Here is a 27,090-nt window from a genome sequence, read left to right as displayed (position 1 = left end):
AAATCCACAAGCCCAGTCTAAACAACAATGTTCAAAAAATTCACATAACTGAAATATGTATTCTTAGTCAAAGAATTTCCATGACAGATATGTACAACACTCACAATAAATTGACATAGAAATATCGATACAGATACAAAATAGATCAAAAATAGGTGTTACAATGGTATTCAGTAGTAGTCTGTAAAAAAGAATTTAAGGTCAAAATTCTTCTGTTGCAATCCATTTAAAAAAGAAAATAATGCAAAAGTATAGAAGAATTTGAAGAATGTTGAGTGGATGCTAAAAAAAGTCCATGAAATGTGTTCGCTGTTGCAAATATGAACAACCATCAGCTGTATAATGGAATGGTGACAAAATGTGTGCCAGGTTGCAACTTGAACCCGGATTTCCCACTTATCGTGAGCAGTTGGCTTACCATTAGGCTATCTGAGCATGCCTCATGCCCAATCAACACAGGCATACATTGTCAACCACATGTCTACAACCTTCACTGGTAGATCCATTATGTACATTCCCATACAGGGAGACATTTTAATTGATAGTCGCTTGCTCGGTGTCGGTGGATAAGCTGGGCAAGTGACTTTCAACTTTTCTGGTACCATTTCTCATGGTCCCAACGTAGGTCCTGTACACGGCAACTGATCCTGCATACAAAACTGTGACTGTTTACATTTGTCACCCATCTTCTGTTCTGTTCACCATTCCTTAAACTAATTACTTAGTATTTGCAACACTGCTACTTTCCTGTATTTCTTTCTAGGTTTATGTATAACATGAAAATCAACTTTACTCAATTGTAATGCCCATCATGTCAATCTACTAGATGGATCCTTCAGCCTCCCCAACCATTTCAATGCTGCATGATCTGTTCGCACCCAAAACTTCTTTCCATAGAGAAAAACACTTGATGTAGGTGATTCAAACAATGGAAAATCCAGGATGGAATGTAACAATATCAGAGAAGGAAAGTTGCTGCTCACCATATAGCGGAGATGCTGAGTCGCGATAGGCACAATAAAAAGATTCACACACTCATAGCTTTTGGCCATTAAGGCATTTGTCAGCAGTAGACACACACACACACACACACACACACACACACACACACACACACACACACACACACTCACGCAAACGCAACTTGCACACACATCTGCAGCCTCAGAGAGCTGCAGTGTAGTTTCAGCTCTCTGAGACTGTAGACGTGTGTGCTAGTTGTGTTTGCATGAGTGTGTGTGTGTGTGTGTGTGTGTATGTGTGTCTACTGCTGACAAAGGCCTTAATGGCCAAAAGCTATGAGTGTGTGAATCTTTTTATTGTGCCTATCACGACTCAGCATCTCTGCTATATGGTGAGTAGCAACTTTCCTTCTCTGGTATTGATGTAGGTGATTCCATAGATATGGCTCAACATTACCATTGTGTGGTATTCTTTCTCGATGCATAGGCCACAGGATGTTCTGCATCTTCAGCCACCTTCCTCAGCACACACTGAGGTGGGGTTGGTTGCATTGCATGACTGAATGAATTCCTTATTTAAATTTGGAGACACTAAGACTGAACTCACTCTCAAAATTTCTTTCAGTTTCCCAAACTCGTGACAATCTTCCAACCATATAAATCTTGAACCTTCCTTCAGCAATTGTGTTAATGAATTGGCAATATCTGAAAGTCCATTTATGAACCTTCTATAATAATTCACAATGCCAAGGAACGATTGCAGTTCCTTCACTAACTTAGGTACAGGAAATTCACATGTAGCTGTAATTAACTTTAGGTCTGTCTTAACCCTATCCTTATTTACTATGCAACTAAAGTATGCCACCTATTCTAGTACAAAATTACACTACTCTGTACTCAGTGTTAAACTTATAGCCCTTAACGTCAAGAATACGTCTCTTAGGCATTGTATGTGCTGCTCCATGTTACTCACAAACATGATTATGTTATCAAGATACACCATGCACTTGTAAAATGTACACTTTCACATCAGGAAATATCACAATTAATAAAATGTTCTGGGCTCTTATGCTGTGGTCAAATGTATTTCACATTTAAACCTAATGTTTTGTCCCTATCTGCGGAGTACATTTTCAAGAGGGATTGTAGTTCCTTTGAATTCTGATTCACACCTGGCTCGCTGCTGAATGCAGCAAAATTTCGTTTACGTATGCTTCCACACAGTGGTGTGACATCACATGTCTTGAATACCTGAGTGCTGTTGGCTGCCCATCTGCTGTTTATAGCACCCCATGGTAGAAGACTGGTACACATCTTCTTCAGTAGTGGGATTCAAATGTCATTCAGTTTCATGTTATCCTTCGTGTTCAAACACCTGGGTTATTGTACAATCTCTATGACCTCTCCTATTACCTTTCATGGTATCTGCTTGTGGCTGCCAGTACTTGAGTCCTATCAAAATGAATGTGGTGATCTCCTGGCAGCAAAGCATGTTCAGCAACAGCTGATCTGTCAGTCTCCCCCCCCCCCCCCCTTCTGCAATTGCCCTTGTGCTCTTCTAGACATTTTTGACCATTCTTTTTATAGGATCCATGTACACCTAGTCACAACTACATGGAATCCTATAAATTCTTCTGCACATGCCTCATCTGTATCTGTCCACATATATAACACCTTTAATTGGTCAAAAAAAAAAAAAAAAAAAAAAAAACCCATTTAACTTGCAGTCCTGTTGACATGTCAAATTTCCTTGCATTCTACTGCTGATCTGACAGCTGCGCACAATTAATTGGAACCATCATACTTTCCTTGACATTTATGAAGGCAAGACTCTTAAAAATGCGTCAAGCGCCCTCTACTCAGCTTCATGTAAAATTAATTCATTCACCACAGCATTCTGTCCCACCCATACAAGCAACCATTGATCTTCATTATCCAGTCAACAATTTATTCCACTAATTCTCCATGCCTCTTTATTACCATGCCCTACTGTTGTCTAAAATGCCTGACACTGTTCTGATTTCTGTATGTTTAAATAACTGCCTTTCAAATTCTTCAACTGTTTCAGCTCCTTTGAGAGCCTCCGTATAAGCATTAACATTTGATTTTCCAATTAATTTTAATCTTGGTACCCTAAAAGACCATTTGTCCATCTGTCTCAAACTCCTAAGGGCCTCCACAAATGCTTGAACATACTCAGTTCACTTACCAGATAAAGGAACAGCTAAACTTGCAATTGACAAATCTATATTTCATGGTACTCCAAGTTGGCCACATAACTCCCTATTGCCAGATGTCAGTTGTGCTACCCTTTTCAAAAATATATGTACTGCCCCTGGTTCTGATACTCCTTGCAACTCTGACTCTGCCAATGCCTAGCCCTTCTCCATTCTCATTTTGGAATACCAGCAATTACAAAATGTACAAATTGAATTACATGAACTTAATTCTTACACCTAATCATCAGCCATTTATAATTCCTGCCACTGTCTAGCCATGTATCTGTAATGCTTAAACGGGAATCATACTACTGCTACTGACTGAACATGGCACTGAATGACCATCCAAGTTACACTGCGTATATCTGACAGGTACTAACCAATCATAACCCCATTACCTCTAAAGTGTGACAAATCCACCAGATCCTTACTTTTAACAAAATTTATGTTACAAAAAGCATTGTGGTCAAGTTTTTTTCCGTGACAAATACACTTTGATGAAAATTAAATTTCTTGACTCACTGTAAAGTAGGTTTAGACGTTGAGAAAGGTGATGACAGTAGTCTGATAGCAGTTGTAAGCAGACTCGTGGAGATGAGATTGGGGGAGAGGGACACCTCCCAGTGCCAATTAAACAGGCTGCAGTTCCAAATGCTTTATTATGGCACCCTGCCTTAGCCCAGTAAAGGAAGCAGCAGTGGCAGTCAGTGGCCTCGTGCATGTTGTTGTCCCACAAAGCTGTCAGAGTGCAGTGTCAGCTGGACAACAATGCACGACCCAAGTGTTTTTGCTTGGTTCATGAACTGTCCAGAACACGGCAGACCGGTAATTTAATGGCAGTAATACACTGCTGCCTAGTCAATGGCTGGCAGGCTGCCAGCCAGGGCCAATACTGGGCTATTGTGGCAGCATCTCCAAGTCCTGTGGTCTTTGAACACATTGCCCTGATCCTGAGTTGAACTGTGGCCCCCAAACAACATTCCAGGTGGCAGCAAAGTGATGATGATAGCGCTGTGATACTAACAGAAGAAATGGCTAGGTATTGAGCTGCTCTTGTTTGGGGTATACTATGCCTTGTGGATCGTGTACTAGACATTTCAGTGGCTCCTTGTGTGGAAAGGCTTGTGGCATCTACCACTTGTCTATTGCTGTGTCAACTGTTTCCACACCCTGCCAGGCCGGCTCGCCTCACAATGCTATGATGGCTGTGTTATATTTCGTAAAGCGTAACACCCGCACTTGACTGTGGCTGGTACTGCTGTAATTCACCTCCAACTTCGCACGTCTATGACCAAAAACGGCCTGTGCACTATGTTGAGGATGGGCAAGTGTATTGTAGGCAGTGTCTTTAGTAAACCTGTTGCATCTTCTTAGTGTTATGCCAGATTAGATTGTTACTTGTTCCATTGATCATGAGTACGACACTTCGTAATGATGTGGAACATTTCAGGTTAATAAAAGGTGTCTATACAGGATATTACATTACACAAAATATTACATGACACTTTTTTTGTGGGGGTTGGGGAAATTACCCACTTATTGTGAATGTATGCTTTCCCGGCGTATACAGCTGGCGAAGAGTTCTCGGGCTTCCAGCCAGGTGGCGGTGTCTTCAAACTGCGACGTTTCGACGAGAACTCTTCGCCAGCTGTATACGCCGGGAAAGCATACATTCACATTTACGACACCTCTACGGGGAGGAGATGCTCTGTAGCTTCAAGCTGCTGCAGAAAGAACGCAACAGGAAAGCCAAATTGCTCAGCTCATTGGCTTTCCTCCAACGTTGCCGAGACAAAAACATCTTGCCACGATTTGCGGAATTAAGACATCCTGTGAAAACGAAGAAAACCGAACGTATTTTACGGCGAGCAGGGATGGCGATTGTCAGGGAACGCATTCACTAGACACGGCAAGAACTGGACAAGAATGCACGCATCCTGATCGCATGTCACCTGAAAATGGCAGAAGCATTACCGGCACACACTTGGGATTGGGTTGACTGCAGCTCTCACGCCAACAGTGAGGTGCAGAAACGACATGTTGCCGCAAAACAGATCAACAAATTCGGCAGACTCTCTGGAGCTCAGTCGACCCAGAAGGTAACAAATAGCACCAGAGCTATTGTAAATTTGCAGATAAGGTGCTAGATGCAGCCACAACTTCTGTCCTCACGAAAGGGTTGAACTTTGCACCTGTACCAAGGACCATACCGAAATGGGACATCATCAGCAGCATAGAGGAAGCAATCCGGGGCCTACCCAAGGAGGAAGCTGAGCAGATCCGAAGGGAGACCTGCAGGATCATCGACAAGTCACGACTCCCTAAAGCTAACATTACTGCGCCGGAGCGAGAGGCTATCCGCGCACTGAGGGATGATGCTGACATCATGGTCCTCCCAGCAGACAAGGGAAATGCGACGGTGCTGATTCGCACAGTCGACTACCAACAGAAAATCTGCTCTGCTGCAAGACCCAGCCTACAGGAAACTCAACAAGGACCCTACATCGACGATGACCAGGAAAACCGTGGCGCTACTGAAGGACTCAGATCTACCAGAGGCAGTGCAGAAACGGCTGTATCCCAGAGCGCCAACGACACCGCGCCTGTATGGATTGCCCAAGATTCACAAAGATGGGGTGCCTCTACGGCCGATTCTGGACACTATCAACTCGCACAGTTATGGACTGGCCAAATACCTGGCGACACTATTGAAACCACTGGTGGGACACTGCAGTCATCACGTGAAAAACTCCGCGGATTTCGTTAGAATACTGAAGGACATCCGAATACAGAGTGATGACCTACTCGTGAGCTTCGACGTCACCTCCTTGTTCACGAGAGTACCTCTACAAGACGCCTTGGCGCTCCTTAATCAGCACTTCGAGCCTGAAACAGTGAAGCTCTTTGAATATGCACTTACGGCCACCTACTTCAAGTGCAATGGAGAGCATTATGAACAAGTGGATGGAGTGGCCATGGGATCTCCCCTTGCTCCAGGGATTGCGAATCTTTATATGGAACACTTTGAGGAGGTGGCACTACGAACTGCTCACCGTAAACCCAGGCACTTCTTCCACTATGTGGACGACACTTTCGTGATTTGGCAGCATGGCAGGCAGGCACTGGAGGAGTTTATGGACCACCTAAACGGCATACATGAAAATATCACCTTCACGATGGAAGTAGAAGAGAATGGCTGTATTCCATTCCTGGACATACTGATCAGGAAGAAAGCGGATGGCATGCTGGGCCATTCAGTATATAGAAAAAAGACGCACACAGACCTGTACCTCCATGCAACCAGCTGCCACCATCCGGCGCAACGCCAGTCAGTACTGACCACCTTGGTACATAGGGTGCATGTCATTTGTGACAAAGAAAGCCTCTCAGACGAATTACACCATCTAAGAGAGGTATTTCGGAAAAACGGGTACAGTGAAACACAGATTGACAGGGCCTTCAAGAGGAGACAGGCTGACAAATTTCAGGAAGAGGAAGAGGAAGTTAACAAGAGACTCGCCTTTCTTCCATATGTGGGGCCCACATCAGCCAAAATCGGGAGGCTATTAAGAAAATCTAACATAAATACCGTCTTCCGACCACCACCGAAGACGAAAGAGCTGCTGGGCTCAGCTAAAGACCCACTCAAACTAAACACACCTGGTGTATACAACTTTGCCTGCGAATGTGGTGTGCAGTACATTGGTCAAACGCAGCGCTGCATCTCTAAAAGGTGCAAGGAACACATCACGCATGTTCGACTTGGACAGATAGAGAAATCTGCTATAGCTGAACATAGCATCAAAGAAAACCACACCTTTGACTTCGAAAACACCAGGGTGCTGTGCCGAGCCGGGAGCTATTGGGATAGCGTCATTAAAGAATCAATAGAAATACGGGTCCACGAGAATCTTGTGAACAGGGACGAAGGCTATCAACTGAGCGTGGCCTGGAATCCAGCTTTAGCCGCAATATGCCAGGAACGCAACAAGAACAGTCCAGCTCACGAGACGCGATCAGAATGCTCTGACGGAGACACGAACGGCGCACCCGCTTCCCCCTCCACCTCGCCCGCCGGCTCCTCTGGACCCAGCCTCCCGCGGCCAGGTGGTGGGGGGCACACCGCAGGTATAAAGGGACTGGCATCTGCAAAGTCTCGGCACTTCGCCAGAAGATGATGAGTATGTCACTTGTCGAAACGTCGCAGTTTGAAGACACCGCCACCCGGCTGGAAGCCCGAGAACTCTTCGCTACCCACTTATTATACGCAAAAATTCATCTAATGAGTAGAAGGAGTTGCCAGTAAGAAATTCTTTCAATTTCCTTTTAAATGCAATATGGCTATCTGTCAGACTTTTGATGCTATTAGTTAAGTGACCAAAGACTTTTGTGGCAGCATAATTTACCCCCTTCTGAGCCAAAGTTAGATTTAACCTTGAGTAGTGAAGATCATCCTTTCTCCTAGTGTTGTAGCAATGTACACTGCTATTACTTTTGAATTCATTCGGATTGTTAATAACAAATTTCATAAGTGAATATATGTATTGTGAGGCTACAGTGAAGACCTCTAGCTCTTTAAATAAGTGTCTGCAGGATGATCTTGGATGAGCTCCAGCAATTATTCTGGTTACACGCTTTTGTGCAATGAACACTCTTTTACTCAATGATGAATTACCCCAGAATATGATGCCATACGAAAGCAGAGAATGAAAAAAGGTGTGGTAAGCTAATTTACTGAGATGTATATTGCTAAAATTTGCAATGACCCTAATAGCATAAGTAGCTGAACTCAAATGTTTCAGCAGATCCTCGGTGTGTGTTTCCCAGTTCAACCCCTCATCAATGTACACACCTAGAAATTTTGAAAATTCTACCTTAGCTACTGATTTCTTATCGAAGTCTATATTTATTAATGATGTCATTCCATTTGCTGTGTGGAACTGTATATATTGTGTTTTGTCAAAATTTAATGAGAGCCCATTTGCAGAGAACCACTTAATGATTTTCTGAAAGACATCGTTTACAATTTCACCAGTTAATTCTTGTCGGTTGGGTGTGATAGCTATACTTGTATCATCGGCAAAAAGTACCAGCTTTGCGTCTTCGTGAATATAGAATGGCAAGTCATTAATATATATTAAGAACAGCAGATGACCCAAGACCGAACCTTGCGGCACTCCATTCTTGATTGTTCCCCAGTTTGAGAAATCAGTTTTTTGCATATTATGTGAACTGTTTATTTCAACTTTCTGCACTCTTCCAGTTAGGTATGATTTAAACCATTTGAACACTGTCCCATTCATACCACAGTACTTGAGCTTATCTAGAAGTATTCCATGATTTACACAGTCAGAAGCCTGTGATAGATCACAAAAAATCCCAACGGGTGACTTCCGGTTACTCAGAGCTATTAATGTTTCATTAGTGAAAGTATATATAGCATTTTCCGTTGAGAAACTCTTCTGGAAACCAAACTGACATTTTGTTAAAACTTTATTTTTACAAAGGTGTGAAGCCACTCTACAATAAATTACTTTTTCAAGAATTTTGGATAAGGCAGTCAGAAGAGAGAATGGGCGGTAGTTGTTGACATCAGACGTATCTCCTTTTTTATGCAGTGGTTTAACAATGGCATACTTCAATCTATCTGGGAAAGTACCCTGCTTCAGAGAGCTACATATGTGGGTAAGAAGCCCACTTATTTCTTGGGAACAAGCTTTTATTATCCTGTGGGAAATGCTATCAATTCCTTGTTAGCTTTTATTCTTGAGAGAGTTTATTATCTTCCTAATTTCAGAAGGAGAGGTGGGTGGAATTTCAATTGTATCAAATGGTGTGGGTAAGGCCTCTTCCATTAACTGCCTTGCTTCTTCTAATGAACATTTAGATCCTATTTTCTCTGCAACATTTAAAAAATGATTATTCAAAATGTTTTCGACTTCCGGCTTGTTGTTTATCAAGTTTTCATTCACTTTGATAGTGATGCCGTCATCCTGTACTCTTGGTTGCCCTGTCTCACTTGTAATAATATTCCAAATTGTTTTGATTTTGTTATCAGAGGTATTAATCTCAGACGTGATGCACATGCTTCTGGACTTTTTAACAACCTTTCTTAATGTAGCACAGTAGTTTTTATAATATTTGGCTGTTTCTGGGTCATTACCCTTTCTTGTTGTTAGATACAGTTCCCTTTTGTGGTTGCAAGATATTTTTATTTCTTTAGTAAGCCAAGGTTTTTTGCATGGTTTCTTATAATTAGATTTAACTACTTTCTTGGGGAAACAGTTTTCAAATTCTCTTACAAGTGTATCATGAAATAAGTTATATTTTAAATTAGCATCGGGTTTCTTGTACACCTCATCCCAGTCTAACTGCTGAAGATTGTCTCTGAAATTTCTAGTTGTTGAGTCATTAATTGAATGCACAACTTTGGAGGGTAGTTTCGAATTACTGAATGGAGCTATGTCATATACTGTAACTAGCTGAGCATCATGGTTAGATAGGCTGTTCTCAACAGTACAAGAATTTGTGTTTTTAAACCTATCTTGGTCTATGAAAGTGTTATCTATCAACATGCTGCTGTCCTTTACTTCCCGAGTAGGAAAATTAATGACAGATGTCAAATTGAAAGAACCGAGCAAGACTTCCAGGTCATTCTTCCTATTACACTCTTTCAGTGAATCAACATTGAAGACCCCACAAATAATAATTTGCTCTCCCCTATCTGACAGATAGCACAACAAGGCATCCAAGTTTTCCAGGAATAAATGAAAGTTTCCTTAAGGGGCCTATATAGTGTTACAATTGTAAAAGAGCCCTCCTTCAGTTTAAGTTGACAGGCACATGCATCTATATGTTGCTTTAGACAAAACTTTTTAGTATCTAAGCTTTCTACACAGTGATAACTTTTGACATATATGGCAACTCCTCCTCTCACCTTATTCTCTCTACTCATATGTCCAGCTAGTTTATAACCACTGATATTTACCTTCTCCATATCAGACAGAATGTCTTCAGTTTGCCTTCCCCATAACGTTATCTGTGTTATTGTTCCAATTTAAAATGTTTGTAATTGTAATTCTTAAGTATTTAGTTAAATTGACACCCTTTGGATTTGTGCGATTTATCATTTAATCTAAATCTAATGGATTTATTGTAGTACTCATCTGGTGATCTTACATATTTCATTATTTAGGGTTCATTGCTACTTTTTGCACCATACAGATATCTTGTTTAAAGACAAGGAAACATTTACATACTGACTTTTCAAGAGATCAGATACCTGAATGAACATCCAATAGAATCAGAAAGGTACAGAATCTATAACGGAAAACCTGTTATAAATATAGCTCAAATGTGATGACTCTATGAAGCCATTGTAGTCAAAAAGAATATAATGGAATCCATCCACAGTTTTACATCACCATCAAAGAGGAATAGATGAGATGAGATGAGATGAAAAAATAACAGGTGAATGGAGGGAATCAATGGTAATCATCCATATACACAAATATAGAGATAATTGAAATCAGAAGAACTGAGGGGGAATTTCACAGCTAGTCACAACATACAAAATACTGTCATGTATTATATTGTGAAGACTCACATTCTTTACTGATGACATAACAGGGGACTACCAGAATGGTTTTTGAAAAATAGATCAACAATAGACAGCATATTCTGCATCAGGACCATCAATGAAACAGTATTGATATACAACAAGGACATTTATTACCCATTATAGACTTTTTAGAAAGCCAACGATTAAGTGCACAGAGAAACTTTATGGGAGATCATTGCAGAATACAGAATCTCTAAAAAACTTAGCATCCTGGTCAAAAGTTGTATGGAGAAGATGGTAAGCAGGGTGACATACTGCAGCTCAATAAAATTTTCTTGGGCTTCCAGGCGCGTCAGGTGGTTAAAATCCCACGAGCTTTCGACTGAGCTCTCCTCCGTCATTGTCAAGTGGTAAGACTGACTGCTGTGTCGCCGTGGCCGCGTCGTTATATAGCTGCACTGCTGGTTGTGACATCACTAGTGCTCTCTTCCTCACCATATATAGTAATGTTTTCGTCCCATGTCTGTCGCACCCGTTTTAACCTCACAATGGCCAAGCCCCTGGCTGTGCTGAGCTGCAAATCACCATCTTTGTTGATGGTGTTTTCAGAGGTTTTTATTTCAATAGCTTCTTTTATGACACTATCCCAAAATCCCTTCGTCCTCATAACGACAGATGTTTCGTCGAATAGAATTTGGTGTCCATTTTCTAAGGCGTGTTCTACCATGGCTGATTTTTCTAGATAGCGTAGGCGTAAGCACCTCTCATGTTCTGTCCGGCGTTGCTCCACAGTGCGTACTGTTTGGCCGACGTAGTAACAGCCATACCGACATGGTATCTTGTACACTACAGGCGTTCTAAGCCCTAGATCATCCTACAAAGGTCTCATGAGCTATCGAATTTTAGCCAATTCCTGAAGAGATATAACCTTTCATCGGTGTTCAGGCCCCCAACAAAAATTCGACAGCTCAAGTTACCAGAGAAACCCAGAAAATAAATGGACAACTTTTGGGAAACTTGACGATGCAGCAAAATTCCTCACCATGTTAAAATGTTGCTCAGTGAACTCATTGCCCAAGTCATTTGAGAAAATAAAAGTAGAACAATAGTGGGAGACTACTGAGGACATGTAAGAACCAATGATGATGGGGAAAGACTTGCCGCCTTCTGTAGATGATCCAACCTGCAGCTGAACATACTTCAAAGCCCTCCAAAGGAAAAAGAAAATGTGGAACACAGTGCTAAGAGAGTTACAGATTGACCGTGTTGCAATAATAGCACAGTACTGAAAAGAAATACTAAATTTCAAAAGTAAGTAAGAGTGCAACATTGACTCTAACCACAACCTCCCAGAGATTGAAGTAATATTTCAGCCAAACAGACCAATGTGAAAGACCAAATCTAGAATCAATAACTGAAGCAAGAGAAGATGGGAACCATGAAAACCTGTCTAGTATGGAGATGAACAGCTGTGAAGAAATCAAAGAAGCTTTAATGTAAGCATCCAATAGTTTCTAGGCTCTTCACAAAAACAGAAGCAAAGATGATGGAATGAGAAATCTGACAAAACACTTGAAGGAAAAATATCCTGAAATAGGTGGAACTTGAAGATGACTGAGGAAAACTGGAAAGACTTCAAGAATGAAAGAGAAGAAACAACCAAGATCATTAGAGCAGAGAATAGGAAAATCACAAAAGTAAAATGCTATTTATGGATTCTTCCATTATATCTTGGTAGAACATTTCCATATTTAAGGTTTAATATCAAGTACACTGTTTTTGCTCTACTGATTTTTGTTTATCTTGAACTAGTTTTTGGCTTATTAGGTCATCTTCAGGAAACAATTGACTAGCTCCTGAAAGTGACAGTGGTTCGATAACTCTTCATTTTAGATGAAGATACAATCACTTGCATATAGTGTTGTACATCAAACTTTTTTCTTAATGTTGAAATTACACTTTACACAATAGACAGTGTACAATGGACAATGTTAAGCACTGTAATTAGCTAAACTACACAATATTACAGGTTAAATGTTCTCCAGCCCTCGTCCCCCACCCCCGAGATACTGTTTAACACAGTACTCTTCATTTATGTCATGCAACAGACATGAGAAATCTGACAAAACACTTGAAGGAAAAATATCCTGAAATAGGTGGAACTTGAAGATGTTTTTCAACATCGTAAATTAAACTCTAGGCAATGGACAGTATTACACACAATAATTAGAATAAATAATCTTACATTATTACAGGATATATGGCTACAATGCCAAGGTCTGTGAGGTTGTGAAATTGGTTGAAAGCTACCTAACACAGTACTAGTAACTTATGTTGAGAAACAAAAATGTTTTACACTGTAAATAACATTGTTATGCAATGGGAAATACTGAATATAGTCCACTATTCAAATATAAAGTATTACGATCTATATTGTTCAAGATTGTGTGGAGAGGAATAGGAAATTCTGTTATGTTTTAATTTTGTGTAGCAGTATGTGTCATTGTGGTGGTTTGTGGGTACATGGTTGGTTGATAGCAACACATGAAGCTTGAAAGTGGCAATGTAGTCAATTGAAATTGAGCATTCAGAACCAGCTGGGGATTTTAAGCTAAATGATTGTTTATCTCAAGTGCTTCTAATAGTCTCTCTTTTCTTCCTCTGTTGCCTACATGTAGCAATACGCTGTGGATTTGGTATTTGTGTCCTTCCTTCAGCACATGATTGGCACAGGTGGAGTCTGACTTATGCAATCTCCAGCTGTGTTTGTGTACCATCAGCCTAGTTGTTATGTGCGCACATGTGCGACAGCGAGCAACAGCGACATCTGTTATTAGACATGTGTCCTAAATGAACAGCGGCGGCTCCACTTCCCTGTTTATGTGTTACAAGCAAGAGCTTGTTTGTGAAAGATTTTTCTCGGTGATGAAAATGAATAAATCAAGGTTTCGATGAAGCATAAGTGATGAAAATCTTCGCAACTGCTTGCGTTTGTCAATGAGTCGTGCTTTTGCGCACGATTTTAACTATATCATTTGTCATGACCAATGATAAATGTGTTCGGATTTATTCCTTTCATAATTAAAAATTACTGTTAACTAATTGTGCATTATTGCCTCATTCTGCTCCATGTTACATTATTATAAGGAAAATTGGTCATTAAACCGATTGTTCCAATGTATACTTGCATTTAGGGTTTTTTATTAATGTGTGAAGGGCTACGCTCAGCTGAAGTCGATAAAACATAACATTCATCTAATTGTCGGTTATTATGCAGATTTAAGACAGAACTGATGAAACATATTGCAATAATGGTACTGAAATAACAGGGCATCATCGAGAGGTCTGCGGTTTTCATTCTGTTCAAAGATCAGTGAGACAGAAATTATGTGGGTGTGTCAGGGCACTGAGAATTAGTTATAAGAGACCTTGCATTAGTTTAATGTTATTTGAAATCATGAATAAGGTTTGCCGGAAGTCGCTAAGTGCTCTCTTTCTTAAATACTAGCTCAAAAACATTACACGTATTTACGTGCCGTCAGTCAAGCTGCCTTAATAAAAACCCACGGTTGTTAACTGTATTGCTTGTTTTACTGGGTTAAACTGTTAACATAAAAGTAGACGTCTCAATGAGCAGTGACAGTAATGTTAAATACGCGAAATACCTTCCGATGGTTGGCTTGCAAGCTATGGAAAGAGCACTAGAATTCGCCGGGACAGAGTATCCCAGCAAGTGGATAAAGTGACATCTGTGCGTAGAAACATGCACTACATGAACGCTGACGTCTGCGGCGTGCACGCTGTGACCCGGAAGTTGCACATGTGCAGGAGCACCGCACACGTGCAGAATTTCTGGCCGGCCCTGGGTAAGACTTTTTCTTTGTTCTTTTTATGTAAAAAGTTGTTAATTAATTCAGGGGTAAAGCCATTGTTCAGTGTAGTACATTTAATTCTGTCTGATTCTGTTGGAAAATTCCGTTTTGACATTGGTATCTACATAAGATAATATACCATGAAATAGACGGCAGCATGTTTGTGTGATATTAAATCTTGGGAACATCAGGGTCTGTGTGTTTTCGTATTGTGAGTTTAAATGTTCAAGGAATGCATTCCCAATTGTCTTTTGGTTCCAGTCCACAGACACAGTACATCTTCTACATATCTGTACTAATATTTGATATTATCACTGAGAGGCTCATTATTTAGGAACTGTTTTTCGAAATGGTCCATGAAAGTTTCTGCTAAATGAGGACTGAGATGAGGCCCCACTGCAAAGCTAACTATCTGTTTGCATTGAGTACCTTCAAAATGAAAATAATTTGTTGTAAACATGTCTGGGTGATCAATTTTGTGTCTTCTACTTGTACAAGGTTGATACCTGCCCTGTATAGTAGTTCTGTCAAAATATCAAGGTGTTCTTTCACTTTCTATGCTTGTAAATAAGCTGCTAACATCAAAAGATACTAGTTTTATGCTATGTGGAATAGGGAGGTCTTTAATTTTGTTAACAATGCCCATGAAATTAATAATGCCAATCTTAGATTTAAATTTGTCTCAGTTTTGATGCAGAAATGTACTTCTTTGATAATTTTGTAGTTTGGTGTGGTGTATGTTGGCACAAAAGATCATAAAAGTGGGCCTTTCCTGTGTTGTTTACGAGATTCACATGCCACTGGGTTCATGTTGTTGAAATACTTAGCTTCATATTCACAAGTTACACTTTTGCAGGTCTTGGTTAAGTCTTTAATGTCTCTGTTGGTGGTTTTGGTGGGATCTTTGGTGTAGATATGGTAGCAATTGAGTGTGAGAAATTGTTTGACTTTCTTAACATAATTACTTTTATCTGCTTTTGTGATAATGTTGTCATTTTGAGTAATTTTCTTCGTTATGTTCTTCAGTGTGTTGTGGTCCACATATTGTGATGCAGGAGTGTCTAACTCAATCCATTTTTGTATATCATGACTTACTGTGTGCTTGGTTACAATTTCATTGTTTTCTACATCTTCCATTGTCTTTCCCGTCTATTTTTCACCACCCCCTCCCACCTCTGTTAGGTGCAATGCACTTATTCTCACTCTTATTAACTCATGCACGATGTTTTAGTAGTAATTTCTATCTTGCATATTACCCTTTTTTCCTCCTTTAAGCTCTCAGGCTTTCAAATCTTGTCTGATGCATCCCCCAACAATCAGTCTTTCCTTCTCATCCCGTATGGTAAGTCTCCCCTGAACCACAGTTCTGGTTCACTTTCCCAAAATCTACCCCTTTTCCTAGATCTCTCCATTCCTTTTCCTTCACCCTTCTTCCTTTCCCTTCAACCCTTCTGCCTAAAGAAGGAGCCACGGCCTACAAAAGCATCCAAATCACGACAATCTTTTATATGTGTGTTCTGCCACCGCTTGGTAAGTAGATTTTTGATCTACCCAATTAAATAATTTTATTAATATATAGTACAAAAGACAACAAAAGCTGTTTCAGATACATAATACAAAAAAAGAAATAATTTAAATTTATTTGAACAGATATTCATTTACCAAAGGAAATAATTTAAATTTATGTTAACAGATATTCATTTGCAGTATAATAGCACCTGTCGTGTAAATATGTTTTCAAAGCCACTTTGAATATTTGTGTTCCTTTTATTTCCTCGATGTGGTATTTCGAAGTAGTTTTTGGCTTATGAGACTATCTTCAGCTTTAGGGAATGAGTAGAAAAGTTATCTGAAACAGTTCTGTGGTGTCACCGCCAGACACCACACTTGCTAGCTGGTAGCCTTTAAATCGACCACGGTCCGTAAGTATACGTTGGACCCGCATGTCGCCACTATCAGTGATTGCAGACGGAGTGCCGCCACACGGCAGGTCTAGAGAGACTTCCTAGCACTCGCCCCAGTTGTACAGCCGACTTTGCTAGCGATGGTTCACTGACAAAATACGCTCTCATTTATCAAGTCGATAGTTTAGCATAGCCTTCAGCTACGTCATTTGCTGCAACCTAGCAAGGCGCCATTATCAGTTACTATTGATATTGTGAATCATGTACCGTCAAGAACGACGTTCATCATTAATGGATTAAAGTTAAGCGTTCCACCAGCTACGTCCATTTTTCTAAATTCTAATTTCCTTGTCCTGTTCCAGACCTCACGCCCGCCTGCGTGAGCTAAAACGTGTGCCTTTCGGCCTCCTCTAGTAACACGGTGTTGGCTCTCCTGCCAACCACAACAAGTTCTTTCCATGAAAGAAATGGAAGTGCTAGTAAAAGGTTTTAAATATGTTCCTCCCCATAAAACTTCTGAAAAACAATTCTATTTTTTAAAAGTTGATATAGAATGCAGTGTATACAATGACATTGCAACCAAACACATAGTGAGTCATGATATACAAAAGTGGCTTGAGTTAGACACTCCTACATCACAATATGTGGACCACAACACACGGAAGAACATAAAGAAGAAAATTACCCAGAATGACAACATTCTCACGAAAGCAGAAAAAAGTGATTATGCTAAGAAAGTGAAACAATTTCTCACACTCAGTTGCTACCATATCTACACCAAAGATCCCACCAAAACCACCAACAGAGAAATTAAAAACTTAACAAAGACCTGCAAAAGCGTAACTTGTGAATATGAAGCTAAGTATTTCAACAACATGAACCCAATGGCTCCTAAACTGGGTGAATCTCTTAAACAACACAAATAAAGGACAACCTTTATGACCTTTTGTGCCAACTTACACCACACCAAACTACAAAATTATCAAAGAAGTACATTTCTGTATCAAAACCAAGACAAAATTTAAATCAAAGATTGGAATTATTAATTTTATGGACATTGTTAACAAAATTAAAGACCTCCCTGTTCCACATAGCATAAAACTAGTATCTTAGTATCTTTTGATGTTAGCAGCTTGTTTACAAACATACCAGTTTAAGAATGCCTTGATTTTTGACAAAACTACTATAAAGGGCAGGTATCAACCTTTTACAAGTAGAAGGCACAAAACTGGTCACCCAGACATGTTTACAACAAATTATTTTCAATCTGACGCTGGTCAACACAAACTTTGCAGTGGGGCCTCCCCTCAGTCCTCTTTTAGCAGATATCTTCATGGACCGTTTCTAAAAACAGTTCTTACATAATGAGCCTCTCAGTGATAATATCAAATATTAGTACATATATGTAAGAGATGTACTGTGTCTGTGGTCTGGAACCAAAAGACAGTTGGGAACACATTCCTTGAACATCTGAACTCACAACACGAAAACACACAGTTCACTATGGAGATCGGTCCGCCCCTGGCAGCTGAGTGGTCAGCGCGACGGATTGTCATATCTAACAGCCCAGGTTCGATTCCCAGCTCGGTCGGAGATTTTTTCCACTCAGGGACTGGGTGTTACGTTGTCCTTATCATCCTCATTTCATCCCCATTGACACACAAGTCGCCAAAGTGGCGTCAACTCAAAAGACTCGCACCAGGGGAACAGTCTACCCGATGGGAGGCCCTAGCCACACGGCATTTCCATTTACTATTGAGATCGTTGAAAAATCCATTAATCTGTTAGATCTCCACCTAGATACCACTAAAAACACACAGTTCGGTAATTTACAGAAAACCTACCTCAACAGACTCTGTAATACACTCATGTTCACAATGTGCTGCCTTCTATTCCATGGTATATTGCCTTGCGTAGATACCAATGTCAAAACAGAATTTTCAAACAGAATCAGACACAATTAAATGTACTACATTGAACAATGGCTTTACCCCTGAATTAATTAACAACATTTTACATAAAAAGAACAAAGAAGAAAATGTTACCCTTTGCGTATGCCTCCTCTGCAGCAACAGTCATATCTAAAACCAACCAGTATACTATCCTATATTAAGCAAAGCTATCGGAAAGATTAGCCAAAATCCTCAAATCCTGCAATTAAAAAAACTTTATTTTGTGTAGGAGCACTAGAGTCCATAGCCTATTGAACAGCTGTACAGCGCAGGCACGGGCCTCACACACTGAATGCCTCCGAATGTCATGGCAACCTCGGCCGGCGTCCTCCCGAGAGATAGTTACGTGAGGCCGTGCTGCCAATCGTAACAGGACATGACAAGCGGACTCGGTTACGGCAGGCATATTACTCCGCCACTTGCCCTATATAGCCACATACACCGCCACACCTGGCCCTCTCGTGTTGGGCTTCCTACTTGCTACGTCGATGTCGCACCCAGGAACGACGCTACACTGTGCTACGACTGTTTACCATACCGGACTTGGACTCTGCAGCCGAGTCACTGCCCTTGATCAAGCACCAAGTTGTGTTAGTATTGTGGAACTGTTGGCAATAAACAGAATTTGGAACTCACACCAATCGTTATTTGTTGTTTCTCCAATTACAGATACAACATTATTAACAGTGGTGTTTACGAAATCACTTGCAGTGATTGCAACAAATTGTATATTGGTCACACAGGTAGGACCATAACAACTATGCTGATGGTACACAAACACAGCTGGAGATTGCATAAGGCAGACTCCACCTGTGCCAATCATGTGCTGAAGGAAGGACACAAATACCAAATCCACAGCGTAGTGCTACATTTAGGCAACAGAGGAAGAAAACTAAGCCTATTAGAAGCACTTGAGATAAACAATCATTTAGCTTAAAATCCCCAGCTGGTTCTGAATGCTCAATTTCAATTGACTACATTGCCACTTTCAAGCTTCATGTGTTGCTATCAACCAACCATGTACCCACAAACCACCACAATGACACAAACTGCTACACAAAATTAAAACATAACAGAATTTCATATTCCTCACCACACAATCTTCAACAATGTAGATTGAAATACTTTATATTTGAATAGTGGACTATGTTCAGTATTGCCCATTGCATAACATTGTTGTTTACAGTGTAAAACATTTTTGTTTCTCAACATAAGTTACTAGTACTGTGTTAGGTAGCTTTCAACCAATTTCACGATCTCACAGACTATGGCATTGTAGCCATATATCCCATAGTAATGTAAGATTATTTATTCCAATTATTGTGTATAATATTGTCCATTGCCTAGAGTTTAATTTACTGTGTTGAAAAACATGTCTGTTGCACAACATAAATGAAGAGTACTCGGTTTAACGGTATCTCGGGTTAAGAATCAAGTTTAATACACAACACTATACGCAAGAAATTGTATCTTCATCTACGATGTTCTATTACCTGGAACAACTGTCCTTTTCATATGTTAGTTCGAAAAACAAAAATGAGTGGAGGATAAACTGTGTACTTATTATTCAACCTTAAAAGAGTAATGTGTAAAAGGTGGAGGAAGAGTTCAAAAAGAAGAATGCGAGTGACTTTTACAGGACCTCCAGAGAGATACTACAAAGAAACCAGCCACCATGTCTGTGTTTTAGGCAAATGAGTGTTAGCATATTAAAATGACAAAGAGAACAGTCAGCTCTTGACTGTTTCATAGTGCTGTCAAACTGTGAAGAGCCTCTGTAAAGATGGGCTTCTCAGAAACAAATCCAGTGTAATTTAGACTCCAAACCTTGGTAAAATTAAGCATGTAATCACGGAACTCAAAAATAATAAAGCACAAGGTGAAGACAGCATTGCAGCAAAAATGTGGAAAATTGGAGAGGAAGTCGCTGCAGGTGGAATACATCGCCTTATAGAAGAAACATGGAAAACTGAAAAGATACTAAAAGACTGGAAATGTTGGTTTCCAAAAAGGCAGGTCATGGGTGGAACAGATATTCAACTTCAAGTCCTTTCTGAGAATTGAGCAATAAGAAGGAAGAATATAATAGTAATTTTTGATTCTAAAAGATTGTATGACTCAGTTGATGGTCAAACTTTTTTAGGGTTTCAGAGGAATTCTGACTATTGGAAAATGATGGAAACTGTAATACAAACCCTGAAAGACACCTTCCCAAAAGTTAAGTATTTTTTGAGAAATCTGAGAACCTTTGAAATAAAGACAGGGGTCAGGCAAGAGAAATATTAACCCCAAATTCTCTTCAGTATCATCCTGAAGAAAATAATGAAAATCTGGGAAGAACTCTGAAGTTGGGAGGAGTGAGTGAAATACTCCTTGGGAAGAAAGGAAACAACTTTGAAATCAGGTATTTAGCTTTTAGCAGTGACCTGGCCCTTTTAGATGGAAACTGGAAATCTTGCATGAATTCACTGGAAAAATAGGTCTAAAAGTCTCATGTGAAAAGGTGGAATTGTATGGAACATAGACAGCAGGGATAGAAATACTTGGAGGTAAAATATGGGAAGATTAAAAGACAGATTAATTTAAATACCTCAGAAAATGAATCCAACCCAGTGGACTGGATAGAAGTCAAAGTAAGAGCCAGAAAATTAGACCTTGCGTGACACTAACACAGAACAAGTACAACAAATGAACAATATCCTAAAGGCCAAAATCAGGCATTGTAATCCAATTATAAATTCAGAAGGCATTTATGTTTTTATGTGTCTGTTTATTTAGAATAAGGAACAGTCATGGAAGTACTTGAAAAGAAGGAAAGGAAGAGTCTGAGGAAAATTCCAGGACCCCAAAAGACTACTGGTGGAACTTCAAAGAATAGGAAAAAATGAAGAGATCCATAAGAACATCAAAAGGATTGTGGACTAAATGTGTAAACAACAGTTGAAATTTCATTGACCCCTAGCTAGAATGGACAAAAACCAACTTTTTAAACAGACCTTGTCATATCACACATTTAAAAGTTCACTTTTAAGTAGTGGCAGCTGGTGATCATGTGCTACAGCACACTATCATTTCACACTAAAATTGTGCCATTTCTCTTCAAGTGTAAGCTCTAAATCATGCTAAAATTATGCCAATTCGTTTCGAATGTGAGCTGGAAATCCCACTAAAATTATGCCATTTCTCTTCCAATGCGTGTTGGTATACAAATAAAATGGACAAAACCATGATTTGTGGTGCTGCCTCCACGATGACCAGTACCAGTATAACCAATATCGAGTACTGAAATGATGGTCAGCCACACTTATGATAAAGTCAGAGAAGGGATGCAGATGTCTGTTTTTAGTAACACATGCTCTGATCTTATATCATCCCTGCTGGCACTGAGGGTGCTGTGTTGCCCGCAGAACCAGGTCAATATTGTTTGTTGAAAATACATGAAAATTATTGTGAAAGTATAGAGTACAAGCAATTTTAGAGGAGCAGCTGACATATTGGTACTGTAGCCCAGTGGCTAAGGGCACCAACTGGCAGTTTGCTGGGTTAGGTTCGATTCCTAGTGCTACCATCATGTACTTTTTTAATTTCTTGTGGTGTTAAATGGTTATTATAAGATTTAAATATATTTAAACTGTGGTGTCACCGCTAGACACCACACTTGCTAGGTGGTAACTTAAATCGGCCGCGGTCCTTAGTACATGTCGGACCCGCGTGTCGCCACTGTGTAATCGCAAACCTAGCGCCACCACATGGCAGGTCACAAGACACGGACTAGACCTCGCCCCAGTTGTACGGACGACATTGCTTGCGACTAGACCTACCAAGCCTTCCTCTCAATTGCCGAGAGATAGACAGATAGAATAGCCTTCAGCTTAGTCCATAGCTACTACCTAGCAAGGCGCCATTTGTATCAGTGCTTATAGCTTCCTAATATTCAAGAGAGATGTATTCCAACAAGGGAATAAAAGATAAGTAACAAACATCTACGTACTTTTCTTCTTATTCATTAATAAGTCTCATGTTCCAGAACTTTAAGCCCGTCTGCGTTAGTTTAGCGTGCACCTAGCTACCTCATTGTGTCTAGGCTGTATGGTCTAGACACAACATAAACAGTTCAATTTATATATGCAAAATAAATATGTTCAATTTAGCTACAATTACTACCCTTATAAGTCAAAAGGCTATTATAGGGAGTGGTAAAAAAGAGCAAATATATGAGGAAATTTAGTCTTTAAGTCTATGGAAAGAGTTGTATATGTGGGTTTGATGTTCGCAATACACTTTTTTGTTTTCTTTGTTTATTTTCGGTAACACTGATATGTGTAGTACTGGGGAAGTGAAAGATCTATGACATATTAAAGCATTAATAATACTAATAATAATAATAAATAATGGAAATCATAGCAACATACTTGATCTATTGCATTATGTAAAACTAATATTGCAACAATTTTAAGTCATGACATAGTGCAACACAGTCTGTTTATTTTCGTAGTATTGTAGCACATTGGTAAAATTTTGCATGAACCGCCACTGCTTCAAAGTGGGTGGGAGAGGTGTAAAGAGATCCACAAGAAAGTGGCATTATACTAGAACTGATTGAAACTAAGAAGGATTCAGGAGCAAAATGCAGGGGGGGAGGGGGGGGGAGAATCATTTGAAGAAACCATTAAAAAAGAGGTCCACACATTACATTTTTAAGAAGGAGAAAAAGCGAAGAAGTGAGAGACTGAATAGGTTCCAGGAAGATAGGATAAGAGTAGCCAAGAAGCCTACCATGAGGTCCACAGTTGGCCGAATTCAGAATAAAGAAGGGGGATGACTGGCCATTGGGTTCATTGTAGTGGACATGTTGATGACTTACACTGCTTTGGCTATGAAACTGTATATGTACCTAGTACGGGTAACCATTATATTATGTGAGCTGAAAAATGTTGTCATGTACTAACACTTGATATATCCACTCAAAAGCCACATGTTACATCTTCACTCATGTGGTGTGGGAACTTACTGTCTGGATAATACTAGTATTGTTGTTGTTGTGGTCTTCAGTCCAAAGACTGGTATGATACAGCTCTCCATGCTACTCTATCCTGTGCAAGCCTCTTCATCACCAAATAACTACTGCAACCTACATCCTTCTGAATCTTAGTGTATTCATCTCTTGTTCTTCTTCTACGATACTATAATGCTTGTATTCAGTCAGCATTCTCTGTATTAACTTTGTGTGTTGGGAGTTACTATGAATATTAAAAGTTAATTCATTGCTAAATATTTCAGGTTGCCTTAGTGAATGAGATTTTAATTTCCAAGACACTCCTGTGTCTTCCAAGCTTCTGTACAAAGAGTGAGTGAGTGAGTGAGTGTGCAAATGTGCGCATAGCCACAGTTTTTTGTTGTCGGTGGTGGTGTAATATGTAATATATTTTAGTGTAAAAGTTGTGTGTGTGCTGTCTTTTACTGCTTTGTTTTTATATGCACAAATGTAAAGCATTTTAGGTGTTAATCATAGTAGAGTAAGATAATATGAGACTGAGTGAAAGACCAAGTAGCTGTTGTTTCTAAACAAATTATGAGAAGGTGCTGTTGATTGAGAGGAAATAAGTGTTGAAAGTAGTGGTTGTATAAAACATGTTAAAGGACACAGGTGCTGCTAATTTTGCTGTTCCAACAAAACAATTGAAACCTTTAATAAGTGACAGGTGGTTGTTAGTTTTGTGGTAGGTCTCAGTCAATGACAAGGACGGGGAGGGGGAGGGAGAGAGAGAGAGAGAGAGAGAGAGAGAGAGAGAGAGAGAGAAAGAGAGAGAGCGTGTTGGTATGTATCTGTTGTGATGTTTGATGTTGGAAAAAATTAAATGGCTCAGATAATAAAGTGTGTTTGGTGTATCCATGCATTGTAGACAAATTCTTGTAGATGGAAAATTAAACTGTGATGCTTTAAAAGCTCCGATGTTATGTTTTTGACATTGGGGGAGGAATTTCTTCCATGCATCATGAAAGCCCTTCCATTTGTTTCCCATTAAACTGTATCTTCATTTAACATAAAGTCTTCTGCATATGGGACTGTGTCATAAAGCCTTTTGTGTATGGTACTCCGCCGTATTATAAATAACCGTCACCTGTGTTTCAGCTATGGTTGCAGTGGCCTCCTCTTGGGTCTACTGGTGTATTTTTTATGGTAAAGTCACGTATATTTTGTGTAGATTGCTCTGCTTTGCATGACATTGTGTCATAGTTCTAAAAACTAAAGATATTATTGGTTGCTACTGGTGGGAAACATCTCTTGTTATTAGTGCACCCTGTTAGGCTCTGATTGCTGGCAGTCAGGATGGTGCAAGGTTGAGTCTATCCTCTCTATTCATGCTGGGGTGTTTTAATATCTCAATGGCCTCTCATATCCTATATTTCACACTCCCTGGGTGTGTGATAAGTACGCAGGTTTCAAGAATTTTATTTTCTTGCGTCAGTCTTCTACTGTTTGGCCACTGCACATTTGTTGTGCTGCCAAAGTTGAATGTACCACTCATACTTCTATATGTTTGCTGCTGCAGGCTTGCTGGTTTTACTGATGTAGACTGCTCCAAACAAAAGAATGCACAAAAGACTGGACATCAACCAACTAAAGCTAGCAGCACACTTACCATATGTGAAGAATGTCATCAACAGAATTGGTAAACATCTGCATGAGTTGGTGTCCAGGCCATCCTCTACAACACCTGCAAGATTCAGAATGTATTAGGCTCAAACAAGGACAAGGTAAAGTGTCTGCAGATTGCAGGTCTGCACAATGTAGACTATGAGTGTGGAGAAATCTACATCGACAGAACTTTCAGATCTGTAGCAATACACTGGAGCATGAGCAGTACATTCAACTTGGACAGCACAACAAATCTGCAGTGAGCAAACACCATGAAGACTGTGCACGAAAATAAAATTCAACGAAATCTGCGTTCTGGGATGATAAAACACAGGATCAGAGAGGCCAGTGAGATATTAAAACACCCTAACAACATGAACAGAGAGGATGTACTCAGACATGCACCATCCTAGCTGTCAGACATCAGAGTTCAGCTGGCTGCACTAAGAACTTTAGACAGATTGTTATGAGCACTTAACTGCCACTGCATGGCCTTTGTCCAGCATGAGGAAAATGAGAGTCCATACGCCAGTTGTCAGTGTCTAACAATCATATCGCACTTTGTGAGGAACAATAGAAAACAGCAGATATGCACTTCTTCTACCACAACCTATGATGAAATACCTTAGTTTTGTTTTGGACTGTGACCTTATTTTATGTTCAACACACCATTTTTGCCAAAATATAAGGTGCTGTACAACAAGAATACACTGGCTGACCCAGAAATGACCAAAACGTTGGTGATAGTTATTTACAATAAAAGGCGATTCCATAGCCCAAAGGCTTATGTTAACTGATTCTGGCTGTGGAAGCTTATGCAGTTATATCTTTCTTCATTTGTATGTCCTGAAACAGAGAAAAAGAGGGACATTGGGAACATTAACTAGGAAAGTTTGTATGTAAGTTGCACTGCTTCATACATGAGCAGTGGAAAGGCTGGAATAATGTTTGGTTACTGCATGGTAGTGTAAGGATAGATTAAATCCTAGATAATACTGAGAGATAAGAAATTCATTATTCTTCTTTGTTTACAGATGCTTGAGGTTGCAAGCAAAATGTTGGAAACACTTTCTGTAGAAAGTGCTGCTTCCTTATCAGACAATAAGCCTGCTGATGTCTGTACACCCACACCTGATTACCCCCATATGGGTCCTGATGAAGTCTGAACAATTGTAACAAATTAAAATTTAATTAGTTGGTGTAATAACAATTAGGTGGCTTTTATATTTTGTACATTCTGTGAGATGAAATTAAAGTATAAGTTATTATGAGAAGGATGATTCTGTTTTTTTTTTTTTTCCCCTGTCAGCTGTTGCACAGCTATGTACATTATCATCTAAACTCTGACTTTGATCAAGATAGGAGATATAAACGTTAAGTATTATTGTACAGAAACATTAATATAATGTAGGTTAGCTGCAAAAAAAAAAAAAAAAAAAGAAGAGGGGAGATGTAGTTTATTTCAGCCTTTAGTGAAGTGTACAATTTTATGTTGGCTTGTGTCAAGCAAGGAACAGTCTTTGCACAACCTTGAAATCTTATCCAGATCAGAACGAATACTTGCACAGCTTCTTCCAGACAGTACTTCACTGTAGATAAATGATCATCTGCAAAACACCAGAAGTTACATCTGTATCTACACTCCTGGAAATGGAAAAAAGAACACATTGACACCGGTGTGTCAGACCCACCATACTTGCTCCGGACACTGCGAGAGGGCTGTACAAGCAATGATCACACGCACGGCACAGCGGACACACCAGGAACCGCGGTGTTGGCCGTCGAATGGCGCTAGCTGCGCAGCATTTGTGCACCGCCGCCGTCAGTGTCAGCCAGTTTGTCGTGGCATACGGAGCTCCATCGCAGTCTTTAACACTGGTAGCATGCCGCGACAGCGTGGACGTGAACCGTATGTGCAGTTGACGGACTTTGAGCGAGGGCGTATAGTGGGCATGCGGGAGGCCGGGTGGACGTACCGCC

The 27,090-nt window shown here is 39.9% G+C and overlaps 1 protein-coding gene across 1 annotated transcript in view; it reads left to right on the top strand.

Annotated features, from left to right (window-relative positions):
• Positions 1–26,384, top strand: part of LOC126262458 (Bardet-Biedl syndrome 4 protein-like) — a 135,837-nt gene extending 109,453 nt beyond the window's left edge. The window contains exon 10 of the mRNA XM_049959114.1: positions 26,145–26,384. Within this exon, the coding sequence (XP_049815071.1) occupies positions 26,145–26,276 (132 nt within the window). The 3' untranslated portion in view covers positions 26,277–26,384. The remainder of the gene's footprint in view (positions 1–26,144) is intronic.
• Positions 26,385–27,090: the final 706 nt, after the last annotated feature.

This window comes from Schistocerca nitens, chromosome 6 (assembly GCF_023898315.1).
Source record: "Schistocerca nitens isolate TAMUIC-IGC-003100 chromosome 6, iqSchNite1.1, whole genome shotgun sequence".
NCBI classification, from domain to species: Eukaryota; Metazoa; Arthropoda; class Insecta; order Orthoptera; family Acrididae; genus Schistocerca; species Schistocerca nitens.
Note: the sequence above shows the minus strand (reverse complement) of the source record. Positions and strands in the feature narration are given on the sequence as shown.